Source organism: Blennius ocellaris (genome assembly GCF_963422515.1).
Source record: "Blennius ocellaris genome assembly, chromosome: 2".
Classification (NCBI taxonomy): Eukaryota; Metazoa; Chordata; class Actinopteri; order Blenniiformes; family Blenniidae; genus Blennius; species Blennius ocellaris.
Genome location: NC_137651.1, coordinates 12,761,679 through 12,775,227, shown reverse-complemented (window position 1 = coordinate 12,775,227; position 13,549 = coordinate 12,761,679). Strand labels below are relative to the sequence as shown.

General features: G+C 38.9%; 1 protein-coding gene across 1 annotated transcript; it reads left to right on the top strand.

The window, feature by feature from the left end:
• Positions 1-9,336: 9,336 nt before the first annotated feature.
• On the top strand, positions 9,337-13,046 carry LOC308137471 (extracellular calcium-sensing receptor-like; the record flags this gene model as incomplete). The annotated part of the gene is made up of 10 exons (XM_080506185.1): positions 9,337-9,539; positions 9,671-9,974; positions 10,175-10,261; positions 10,388-10,495; positions 10,615-10,781; positions 10,891-11,368; positions 11,454-11,684; positions 11,786-11,909; positions 12,032-12,504; positions 12,606-13,046. The coding sequence occupies exons 2-10, from the start codon at positions 9,696-9,698 to the stop codon at positions 13,044-13,046; spliced, it is 2,388 nt and encodes a 795-aa protein (XP_080362311.1). The 5' UTR covers positions 9,337-9,539; positions 9,671-9,695.
• Between the last annotated feature and the right edge of the window lie 503 nt (positions 13,047-13,549).

The window sequence follows — 13,549 nt, the reverse complement described above, 5'->3', positions numbered from 1 at the left end:
TGGAGCCAGAGATGGGGATAGTCTTGATACTGTTGTCTTTGTGTAGCTGTCTTTCTCTGTTTCCTTTACATAACCCTCCTGCGCCTCCATGTTTTTTTTTTTCTATGGTGCTATTATTTCCTCCCACAATCAGAAAACATGCCTTTTAGGATCATAGGTGCCTATAGATCTGAATATGATTGATTGTTACTCTGTGTTTGCCCTGTGATTTACAGCTGACCTGTCATGGTGCAATTAACATTTGCCCATAGGATTGACTTCACTTGGATTGACTTAAGAAGACAAAGTAACCAAAGTGTGCGAAACAAAATTAATATTTTAAACATTAACTTAAAGCACTCAAAGAAATCTGACATTTGATTGCATTTTGAACAGTGATGGCTGACACTAATCAATCTGTCATCAAAACTAGGTTCCAAAATGAAAGGCCCATGTGGGCTTCCCACAGAGCTTGTTTGGCAATTGTGAGCTACCTGGCCAACAGGCCCGTGGTTCTGGTGGCCCTCTTCTGAGCAGGGTGCACAAACGCATGTGTACCAGTTTCAGGAGCTTTGTATGTGTTTGTCTTCGTCATCACCGAGATTAAGCATGTTTGCCTTGGATGATCCTACTTGGCACATATTGCTACCAAATGTGTAGCTCTGGCAATCATGTAAGCCTTCTGTCACAACAAAACACACGGTCACCCTCGACCTGCTGGAGGGATTATGCCTTTTGTTGTGTTCCCCCTCAAGGCTGAAGGAAGTTGGTTTGTACAAGGCCTATTTGCTCTCCATATCACTTCATAATGATTAAGAGGGAAATAAAATTCATAAATGGAGAAAAACATTACTTTGAAGGCCGATTCTACCCATAATTTATATCACTCATTACCACATTGATGACCTGTCCATCCCACCACAACTGCTGCTTAACCTGTCTCAAGTCAGGTACTCTGTGGTTCATGATGTTTGTTTGATCATACAGCAAACTTAATAGATCTGGTTTCATGCAAGGCAATGGCATCATAATAAAAGGAGAAATCCTTCAACCAGTGACTTCAACTAGCATATGAGACAACACACCACCATGAAATATGGAAATTGTCTTTTTTATACTGTTTATTTTGATGCTGTAGCTACATTTCCATATATCTGGAAGAAAGAAAAGAAACAAATTAATGAAGCAAATGTGAGGTGATGTTTGAAAATCTAGATTTTTACAGTTGTTTTTGCTGGCACGATAGAGGCCTGTTTACTAACTGAATTGGCAAGTGGAAGATTTCATATCAATTGAGTTTTTGAAAGTATTTTTATTCCTACAACAATACAATGATTACCTCAACATAAAACACACATCAGTCCTGCTCTTGAAAAACCCTCGCTATACAATGAACAATGCTGCCATCTCCTGCCATGACTGTGTAATCAGTGAAAGATGCAAGCGTGTGTTCAATATGTAATATCCGCTTCTTTCGTCTTTGATATGAATATAACAGCAAACAAGATTAATCTACTTTGTTTTTTTTAATTAATTATTAAATGTTAAATTTAAAAGTAGGAGAACATCATTCTTCAAGTCTTTGGGACACTACACAAGTATGGAAGACATGAAATAAATGCTTTTTTAAAAAGAAAATAATTTTGTAAGCAAGTTATTAGAAAATTATTTGATAAATTAAGAGGAGGCATAAATTATAGAGCCAATTTAAAAATAAAATGTACTTTCATTTTTAAATCCAAGGAGAACACTACATAGTATAGCTTGCTTGTGTTAAACAAAATAAAACTCAAAGGGTGAATGTCCTTAGTAAAGATATACATCTAATACACTTTTTATATAAATCCAAACCTAAACATATAGGATAAGAGCTCAAAACAAATTAAAACAAAACAAATTGTGAAAACTAAATATGTAACGTAAACTGAACCATTCTGAAACACATGTGGAGGCACTCAGAGTCTTATTGTTTTATAAAAAAAAATACTGAATTTAAATGAATATTAATTAAGGATTAAAGCATTTTCAGAAATGGTAAAGCAGCGTTTAATCTGAAATTTTGGACTGTGGAGCAATGCATCATGGGAAATGTTTTGCTTATGCAATGAACAGAATAGTTACGTGCACACACACACACACACACACACACACACGCACACACACACACACACACACGGAACCCGGAGAACATGCACAACCAATTTAAGAGGCAGCCCAAACTAAATTTATGACTTCACAGTTTCACACACAAGAGCAGTTAATCTGAAACGCATGCTTTTGCACATAGAGGGGCCTCCAACCTCTCTGTGAGGCAAGACCACCAACCTATGCGTTATGTACAGTTCTAATGTTCCCATGTGATTTAAAAACTCTCCACCATTAAACGTCTTGAAGGTAGTTTATAGTGTTAATAGCTGCTCATACGCATGCTGCACAAATTAATTTGGAACATTTTCCTCAGTATGTTTCTGCTGAGGATAACAGGCCTCTACTCCCAACAGCCATAAACAGAATTAAAGTGGCCACAAATTTCCCCATGCTCCAGAACTCAGAGGGTGACCTTCACTAAGAGAGAGACAGCTAATCTGTTGTGAAGTACCACTAGAAACTCCCACAGGGACCAAATGTGAAAAGAAAATCTTTCATCTGCTCAAAAAAAAACCATGAGGACTTAATGAAGGTCATCTTTTGTGGTCAATTTTTTTCATTCTGCCCTGGATGTCTATGTCTGATGGACACCCAGCAGAGTCGATAAGGCAGAGCGCCTTTTGCTAAACACTGTATCTTTGTGCTGCTGATTTGAGCACACTTTTGCAAAAGATATGAGCACAACATTCTGAAGGCTGTGAATTTCCCTGTGCTTCAGGTTGCCTGATCCTGAAGCAGCTGGCAGCTGGAAAATTAAGTCCTCCGCACAGCCAAATCAAATTGCATCAGACCTTATCAGATTAGCAAAAGCCAGTTGAATGTAAGGTTGCGTTGCTCAATTTAGTGATTGCAGCCAAGTCGTTTTAATTCTTGGCTCAGACATGATAAAGTCAGCTCGGAGGACTGTTAGATGATTTTAAAGCATTCCAAAGAAACTTGAAATGATAAAATCTGGATACCTCGTTCATAAACATATTTCTGTACTGTTGCCATCTTAGCATACTCTATTCTGTGAGATTAATTTCCAGCGATCGATCTCTGTGCAACAACACATTCTGCAAAGTTACCCAAATTCGAAAAATTTGGGACGGCTGCCGTCTAATTCAAAGTGAGTCACCGTTGCCTCTAAAATAGTGTCATGCCTTATTTTCATGTTTCATGTTCTTTGTTCAATTAAATATGGTGTACATTTACAAATCTATTCATCCTAATTGGGCTTTATCCCAGCTGACAGTGGGTGAGGCCATGTTACACCCTGGACTGGTCACCAAGCCATGACGAGGAAACCACAGGGAGGCACACAATGAAACACACATACACATGCTTGACACCAGCTGACCACAACTCTGTACAATGATCATTTGCAGATAAGTTTTAATTCATATTTTACATATAATCTTGACCTTCTTTGCATTTAAGTATGATAAAAGTTTTGACTTTGGCAAACCTTCCTTGTTTTTATTTCACACCCCGATATGATAAAGAAGTGAGAAATGACTTTCGCTATAGCATTAGTTGTTGTTTCGAAGGTTTGTTCTTTCCAGAAGATGAAGATAATAACTCATCTTTTGCAAATTAAACTAATTAAGAGTAGCTGAGGCTGAACAGTGATTCTTCAAGAGTCTCACTAATTAATGTGTGGGGGTTTGTTTTGAAAAGGTGAAAAACACCATCAATTAGAACTCAAAATTAATTAACTTCCATCTCCAACACCTGGTGAGCTCCTTGTTTGGTTGCCTCAGGCTCAGATGTCATCAGTCACATCGGAAACAGTTTCTTGTCTTTGCTTGCCCAGCTGGCCCCTTGATTCCCCGGCAGCCCCCTCAGGTATACAGGTACATTGGCAGGTTTAAAATGTTGTCATGACACCACCTGCCTTTCAACTCCTGCACAAAACAAAAACAAGCTTAAGTGCTCCCCAAGTGTGTGTGTGTGTGTGTGTGTGTGTGTGTGTGTGCGCGTGTGCGTGTGTGTGTGTTCAATATGTAATATCAATATTAAATAATACATTTTATTTGCTGTTTAAAACAAATAATACGCTAAATCAAAGAGCACAGTTACAAACTAGATGTTTGACCTGAAAGTGTTGTTATTGTGTTTTTTTCAGCCTCTAACTGTGTGCAACAGAATTTACTTAATTACACAGTATGTCTCGTAGTTTTGTTCTAGCAGCTGAATCTTTAACATTTACCAAGTCATTTATTGTATGGAAGGTGTCTATTGAAGAGTCTATTCTCAATTAAATAACGTTGGTAAAGCAAGTTTAAATAAAAAAAATAAAAATAATAAAAATAATAAAAGAACCAGACCAAATTACTATTACTTCCTAAAACTTGACAGCAAGATTTAAATGCGATCCATTATTTTAGCTAATCTTTATTTTTCTTATTTTTTTTTTTAAATAACACGTTTTGCCAAAGCAAAGCAGAAAAACATAAGCTTCACACTATAATAACTACAAGGCTGACATTTTGAGGCCTCATTGTTTCCATAGAAATCCTGGTCACGGACAACTATCTATATTTATTTAAAACATTTGTTTGTTACCAATTAAAAGCATTTGCCTGATAAAGGGTTTATAGCGATGGTTTTATGATCAATTTATTTATCACCCTCCAAGTTTAATTTCTCTCGTAATGTATTCCCTGGGTTTATAATTTAAACACAGCAAGATTGAAAATTGATTGCGTCACACAGCAGCTAATTGAATCTGCTGATATGTGTGTGTAGGTGGGGGTGGGGGTGGGGGGGTATGTTGGGGATTAAATAAATATACAACAAATCAACAACACAATAAAGAGGCACCAGTGAATGTTATTATAAATAACAAATTCCTGCTCAACCAATCAATCCAACCTTATTTCAATGCAGTTACATTTAACTCCCTTAGTTATGTGGCTCAAAATAATGAACAAACTAAATTCAAAGAAATCATAATGAACACAAAAAATTGAGTGACAAGAAATTATTTTAAGACCAAAAGAATTCAGCTTTTTGTGTGATCTACTTCAGTAAATCCTGGACTGCAGCGTTACAGACAGAAAGGGACAAGATAATGAAATTACAAACAAATAAACCAATATTACAATTTCTGGGGAGGCTTGTGTCTCTCTGTCTCTCTCTCTGACCTTTTTATGAGCTGACTGTTGCGCTTGAGGCTTTTTTTTACACTAGAATGATCTGCCGAAGATGGTAAGGCACATTTGAAAACTTTGTGCATGCCAGGCCACTAGTTGAGGGTGTTTCTATCATGCAACAGCAGAAGTATAGAAAACAGTACAATCTAAGCACTCCAGCACCGTTTACCTGTTTTTCTTCATCATATAGTTGTTATTTTTACATTAAAAGCTGTTTTCAAAAGTGCTTCATTCAGGAAGTTGAGATCCAAAATTGAAAATATCTCCAAAAATTACCTCATTAATACTGAACTGTTGCTCTCTTTGTAGTGCTGCCATTTTTTTATCCATTATTTTGTTGACGGTCAGGCTTCCTGATCTGTGCTAATCATTTGTGTCATTTGTGCAATCTTTTGTAATTTCTTTATGCTTAAAATAACAAGGAAACTGACTTCAGAATATTGAATGTATAAAAAACATGTTACATTTTCATTGCACATTAAACTTTTTTCCAAAACTTTTATCTTCTGGCTAAAAATGTCTGAAATAAATGGCAACTAAACTGATTGAAATAGTAACACCAAAATAATACGTTGAAAATGCTAAAATTAGTAAACTGTCAAAATAAATCTTAAAATGCCTCAAATCAGTACAACAAGACAAGGAAGAACAGACAAAATCAGGGCAGAAAGTCCACTAGTGAACACGTTCCCCAACACAGCCAAAAATAAAAATGGCATTTGGAAACAAAGAAGTTAAAACCACTAAATGAACTTCCAAAAAATATGTCCACGTCCTAAATTGTAGTAGTGAAATATCAAACATGTCGTTATTCTTATTCTTAAATATTTCAGCTCCAAACATATTTTATTTGCTAGAAAGTGGGCCGAAGTGGCTCTTTTGGATTCAGACATCTGACCTGTCCTAATTGGTCTGTCAAGCAGTCATTGGCCTAAAAGCCTAAAAATAACCACATTGATAGCTTTGCAGAGCCATTGCAGAAGAGCTCAGAAACCACAAGTAGCTCTAAAGTCAAAGGTCGCAGACCCCTGGGACAGGGTTGAATTGGGGAGAATAGAGTATGAGAATATTGGAGAAAGAAAAAGTGCAGTTATGCGAATGTCAGATTTTATCACTAAAAATGCTAACTTATTTTCATTGCAGTCAGTTGAGCATTGGAGGACTGAATTCACTGTTAGAGTTTTGATGTCTAATAAAAACATGGTTAAAAAAGTTTTTGCGCCTCACAAGAAGAGCTTTTATCTTCCAGCCTTTCTTTCTTGTAACTTTGCTGAAAGTGATGCTTCCTTTAAGCATGACCTGCCTTCAATATGCTAAGATAAACAAGAGACATTTAATACATTAGATAAAAACTGCACTGTGGATTTATGAAGTGGTTTTGAAAGTTTGGAAGATTTAAAAAAATATATATTTTTAGGAACTCCAGCCTTATTGAGTTAGAAGGAGAAGAAAGATGAAAGATTTAAAATGTTCCACATATTTAATTTGCTCTGTGGGCTGATGATTTAACATGGCTGAGAAATCCAAAGACCATCCAAACATCATGAACTGAACTTCCCTGACGGAGTACCTCATCCTGCAGTCATCCTGCAAAGAACATTTCTTGTGGCAGCTTGGCCCTGAAACTCAGAACCAAAAATAAAAATCTCTAATGTGGATTGACTGGATAATCAAATGTTTTGTCTTTCTTCTCAGTCCCCTTGGACCATAGCAGTTTGGTTACAGCTTTCACATAATTGCCGAGACAGCTCCAGGCTGCATGTGGAACTTTTGCTGCAACTTACCCTCAACTGTTGAGCAAGCGCTTTCACATACCTAATCGCATTCGTTTGGAGCAGGGAGTCACTCCGAAACTGAATGGAGCTATAAAGCGTCAAGGTCTCAGACTGGGGAGTTTTCGACTCTCATCCCCACTGACACTTCACTGCATGCCATTGCTTTAAACATTAGCAGTCAGGGACCATTGAACCCAGTTCCTCGGGGGACTCAGCAGGATGATGTCTTGATGGTTGTGGTCAGCCACTGATCCGATTTTCCACTCTGCAGGGACTGACCATAGTCTTTACTTCTGCAGCCACAAATGCTTCCACCTCTCTGACCTTCCACAAGAGTCTGTCTGTCAGTTCAACGGTCTCCTGAGCCCACCAGGACACTTTTTGTTTGACACTCTTCTTATAGCACAATCTTGTGTTTCTTTCAACACGGCACTAATAATATCTTTGTAATGAACAGACCACACTTTATTTTGGTTATTTCTTTTACTTATTTCGTTTGCCTCTTTATTTATTTTACTCAACTCCAGACTTGGCGTGAATTCCCACCTGTTTAGGATTCTGTATGTTTTTCAAAGCACAGAATTTGATTGACTGATCCTAAGCAGAAATATTTCATTTGATTATATCTCCAAAGACAAATAAAACTGAGTTTGAAGTACATCTTTTATGGGGAAAATAAACAGCTAAATCACACATAAATAATCAATGGACGTTACTCGTAATCACTGCAATCTGTCTTTCTTAGTTTGCCTCACTGTGTGACTGTACCTCCTCCCATTTGTGTGACAGATGTGTCTATGTCTCGTAAACCATCTTAATTATTATGCCACTCTTGTTGATTGAAATGAATATTCTCGCCACCCAATCAATAAAACTGCAGCTATGCTTTTCTATTCCTCATTCTGCTGTTTTTGATCTTGTTTTTTGGTGAACATTCGGAGGGCTAGCAAAATACAGTGGAACACCAATATTCTCTTGGGCTTCAATTATCTTCAGAAGCATTTCATTGAGAGGACAACTGTGAACACATTTGCAATCTCATTAATTTCTACTTCTAATCAGCTTGTTTTCAGAAACAACAGGGCTGACCCTTCCTCTTGAGAGCATTTGATCCTTTGAGTCTCGGATCTTACAAGAAAAGGTCACAAAGGTAACCTAATTCTAAGCATACAGTCTTTGGGCAAATGGTTCCTTCTGCTTTTGCACATCACACAGGGACATATTAAGTGAATAAGAAACCCTATATGACCTGGGGCAGCACAACATGTGATATTTCTGTATAGTTCTGTTTTGTTGCCGGCAGGCTTTATCCTGACAATGATATAATTAACACCCTAATGACTCATTAATGCTCCAATGTTACGCACCCCTTTGAATGTCATCCATGTACATTTTATATGAAGCTTTCATTTTGACAGAGAATAATTATATACATAAATGCCAATACAATATTCATTCTCATACAGTCTTCAATTGTTTTCAATCATCAGCATTTGAAGTCAGACAAGCAGTGCTTATAGCCGGACATTTCACCAAATACAAACTTTATGCTGCCTATTGAAGTGATGAAAACATGGCTCTGTGTGTGTGCAGTGTAGCTGGACAGCCTCTGGTGGCACTGAACGACCGTCTGCCTCTTCAGATCACTGATGGGTGAATAAGGCCTAGTCAGGCAGAAAGCTGAGAAGTGACACAGCTCATGTCCTCCTCTATTATGGTCAACTGCTCGTTCCAGTTCCTTGTTATTGTAACTTGCTGTGAAATTGGAGGTTCTTTTCCATTCATCAGAGCCTAGGGGAAATGTTGTTGGTCTGACAGCTTTCAGATTACACAGGTTAGTGTATATATTAGGCTGCCTGGGCAGCATCTTGTTTTTGGCATTAAGGAGTTGGAAGCTTATTTATGCATTTGTGAGATAGAGGAGATGGTAATGTTAAGATGTCTGTGTCTGTATCACCATTATGTTGATTACATATTTTACAATTGGTAATAACAGCAATGCTGCATTGACATTATATTCAAGGATTCAAGGATTCAAGGATTCAAGTGTATATTGGTGTATATTGTGCTTTTATCTGATTTTTAATATTGTTTTATGTACCTTATCACTTGTTTTCACCTGACCATGGTTGTTTTGCAGGCAATGCACAGTGTGGATTCACGATCTGAGCTGGTATGAGCTCAAATGGACTATCAAAGATATGTGCTGATATATTTGAAAGAAGAGGATGAATATTTTCTTCAAAGGATCAGTTGAGCCAAGTCCTTCATGTAGAAAGATGAAGTTTGGGCTTTTCAGCCTCCTGTGCTGTGGGATTTTTGCATTCGAGTCTCACCAAGATGGAAGTTTGCAATGCAAATTAATTCCCGGTTCTGTGTCCCTGCCCGTATTGGAGAAAAAGGGGGACATCACATTGGGAGGACTCTTCTCTCTTCATGACAGCGTGGTGGAGCCCAGTCTGTCTTTCACCTTCACGCCTCCTCCCACACAGTGCACCAGGTAAACAGCTTTGAATAAAGGTGCACCTGTGGCTACTTGTACTTCGCCTTTGACATCATCACTCTGTTTGCCACTGATTATTTTGGAAAAAGAAATGTCTCCTGTTTTCGCTTGATTTTTGTGTCATCCAGATTTAATTTCCGGACATTTCGTTGGATGCAAACTATGATCTTTGCCATTGAGGAGATCAACAGAGACAGCAAACTTCTTCCAAACATCACACTTGGCTATAAGATCTATGATTCATGCAGTACCCCACATCAAGCTCTGAAGGCTGCTGTGGAATTAATGGGAAGTGATAAGGGTGCAGGGGTTGATGGAAAAACACAGACTGAAGGAAGCTGTCATGGCACTGTACCTGCAGTGATAGGAGATGGCGGCTCAACTCAGTCTCTGGTAGTAGCTCATTTCCTGGGAGTTTTCCACGTTCCACAGGTAAATTTGTCTTATCTTATCTAACTCCAGCATGCAACCTTATTGCTCTGGTGAAGGGATTGTTTTTCTTTTTTTATATTTATATAGCACCACCAGGATAGATCAATAGTTTATGTACTGTGTTTCCAGTGTAGCTGTTTTAATGCTGGACATGGATCATTGTTTTATTTGAAGAATAAGTTGTCGTTTTTTGGTTTCAGGTCAGCTATTTCTCCAGCTGTGCCTGTCTCAGTGACAAAAAGGAGTTTCCTGCATTTTTAAGGACTATGCCGAGTGACTTCTTCCAGGTCATGGTTATGACAACATGTACACGCACGCACTCACGCATGCCCACACGCACGCACAGGCACACAGATTTCAATATCATGACTTGTATGTGCGTTTCTCTGCCTCCTCCCTCTCGTTATCTCTAGGTTGATGCACTGGTACAACTTGTGAAGCATTTCGGCTGGACTTGGGTTGGTGTAATAGCAGGAGATGATGCCTATGGTCGTAGTGGTGCAAACATATTTGCAAACGAGGTGGGTCACACCCACATAAATCAAATAGATCACTATATTCTTGCTTTTGAAGCAATAATAATAGTACTAATAATACATTTTTTTAAAAATAAACACTATCTGTTTTCATGACCTCTTAGGTTAGAAAGTTAGGTGCTTGTGTTGCCCTTCATGAGATCATCCCAAAGAATCGAGCACAGGCTGCCATTTCATCCATCATTTCCAACATCCGGTCATCTGCTGCTCGGGTAATTCTTGTATTTGCAGTGGAACAAGATGCAGCAGCATTGTTTGATGAAGTTCTCAGGTGTGTAAGACACTTGTTTTAATTATGTCTCAACCTGCACTGTTTTCATATTACTCTGAAGATTGATCTTCATTTCAAATGTTTTGTCTTATATATTTCTCAAATATAGAATGGGACTCACTGGAATTCAGTGGCTGGCAAGTGAGGCTTGGAGCACAGCTGCTGTCCTCTCTACTCCAAGAAAGTACCATCAGATCCTTCAGGGTTCAATGGGATTTGCTCTTCGGCGAGTAGATATACCAGGATTGCAAGACTTCCTGCTTCGCTTGAAACCCTCCAGCCCAGACGCACATGCAGATCCTTTCCTGGTCCCTTTCTGGGAGGAGGTGTTCCAGTGCAACTTGGGTAGACGAGCTGAAGGTCAGGAGAATAATGCCATGGGCAAACCTCCATGCACCGGAACAGAGAATCTGAGTAGCATAACAAATATCTATTCAGATGTGTCACAGCTAAGGATTTCATACAATGTCTATAAAGCTGTGTATGCCATTGTTCATGGACTCGAGGCACTGAGAAGCTGTGTGAAAGGAGAAAGACCATTTTCTCAGCAGGCTTGTCCTGATGTCGATACGATTCAGCCTTGGAAGGTAGCAGTACAAATGCCTTCTTTCTGCATTTCAATTCAGAAATGTTACTTTTCCACAAAATGATCATCAAATGTTCTCCCATTAGCTGCTTCATTCCATAAAGCAGGTGCAATATCTAACCTCATTTGGGGATGAAATTAAGTTTGATGAGAACGGAGACCCTACAGCCATGTATGACCTGGTTAATTGGCAGCTAAGAGAAAATGGAGAAATAGAGTTCATCACAATTGGCAAATTTGACAAGACAAGCACATTGGTCAACCAAAAACTTCAGATTCAAGAACAGTTCATACTGTGGAATGGCAACCAAACCATAGTAAGGATTTTTATTACATTATTACAATTTGTGAATCAATAGTTTCTGATTAATATATTCCTGAAGTGACTGGTGTAGCTTGTGTTTCCTCTTTTGCATAGGTTCCCTTGTCAGTATGCAGCAACATTTGTCCCCCAGGTACCCGAAAGGCAATCAGACCTAACTTCCCTATCTGCTGCCATGATTGTGTGGTTTGTGCAGCTGGGGAGATTAGCAATCAGACTGGTGAGGGGAAGCATGTTTGCCCATATTTTGTTTGAGAATTTTTGTAATGCATTGTTACATTGTAACAATGCATTACAAAAAGTCCCAGTGAATAAGCTCCGGCCTGCTTGTCTGTTCCTCAGATGCCATAGAGTGTGTGCGCTGTCTTCCAGAGTTCTGGTCCAATGCCGACAGGACCGCCTGTATCCCTAAGCAGGTGGAGTTTCTCTCCTTTAGCGACTCCATGGGCATCGCCCTGATGGCTATATCCCTCATTGGCTCCTTCAGCACCTGTGTTGTGGTCATTATATTCTCCTGTTACAAAAGCACTCCCATTGTCAGAGCCAACAACTCTGGGCTGAGCTTCCTATTACTCGTCTCACTGACTCTGTGTTTCCTGTGTTCTCTGACTTTCATTGGCCAGCCTTCTAAGTGGTCCTGCATGCTGCGACACACAGCATTTGGGATCACCTTTGTCCTTTGTGTCTCTTGCATTCTGGGGAAAACTATAGTTGTACTGATTGCATTTAAAGCCACTCTTCCAGGCAGTAGTGTCATAAAATGGTTTGGGCCAGCACAACAGAAGGCAATCATCATCTTTTGTACACTTATTCAGGTAACCACTTATCCCGTGTATGGTTTGAAGAATCATAGAACAATTATACATGCATATATATTTATATATATTGATGCTAACATGTGCTTTTTTCCCTGCAGGCGGTCATCTGTACAGTATGGCTGGTTGTTGCTCCTCCCACTCCACATCGACTGGTGCCGCGTGAGAGTGCGATTGTCATTCTCTTGTGTGACGAAGGCTCATACATAGCATTTGCTCTTGTCCTGGGTTACATAGGCCTGCTGGCCTGCCTCTGCCTTGTTTTGGCCTTTCTGGCGAGAAAACTTCCTGACAATTTCAACGAGGCCAGAATCATCACCTTCAGTATGCTCATTTTTTGTGCTGTGTGGGTTGCATTCATTCCCGCCTACATTAGCTCTCCAGGGAAGTACTCAACAGTCACAGAGGTATTTGCTATCCTAGCTTCAAGTTATGGACTGCTCTGTTGTATTTTTCTTCCAAAATGCTACATAATTTTACTCAGACCACACAAGAACACTAGGAAATACCTCATGTCTAAAGGTTCCACGATGAGATTTTAGGGCATCATATCCATACACTAAGTGGAATTTAGGCCACCACATGTAGCATGCTAAGTTTAAGTGTGTTGTTGACATGGTTTGACCAAGATTACTTTGGATAGTGAGATATCCATTATGTTCACATCTCATGTTTGCTACAGAGGCTGCCATTACATTAGAAACATCTTTTAATATGATGCATTGTAGCTGAGTACTGCTGGAAACCACAACAACAAAAAACAACCTAGAACCAAAATAAAGCCTTTCTGTCCCTTTTTTCTAATGAAACCATGACACTATTAGTGTCAAGGCATGTCTGGGTCTTGCTGATTTTGTGTTATGTGCTTTTGTGTTGAATTATTTAAGGAGCTCCTGAATAAATATACTCTTTTTTCACCTTTAAATATGCTTGTCTGCATGATTATAAATTATGTTTTTTCTTTATAATTTAAGACATTATCATATTCGGTTTTCATGGAGAGACTGTAATATCTGTTCAGGGACTGCAGAGGTCAAATACCATC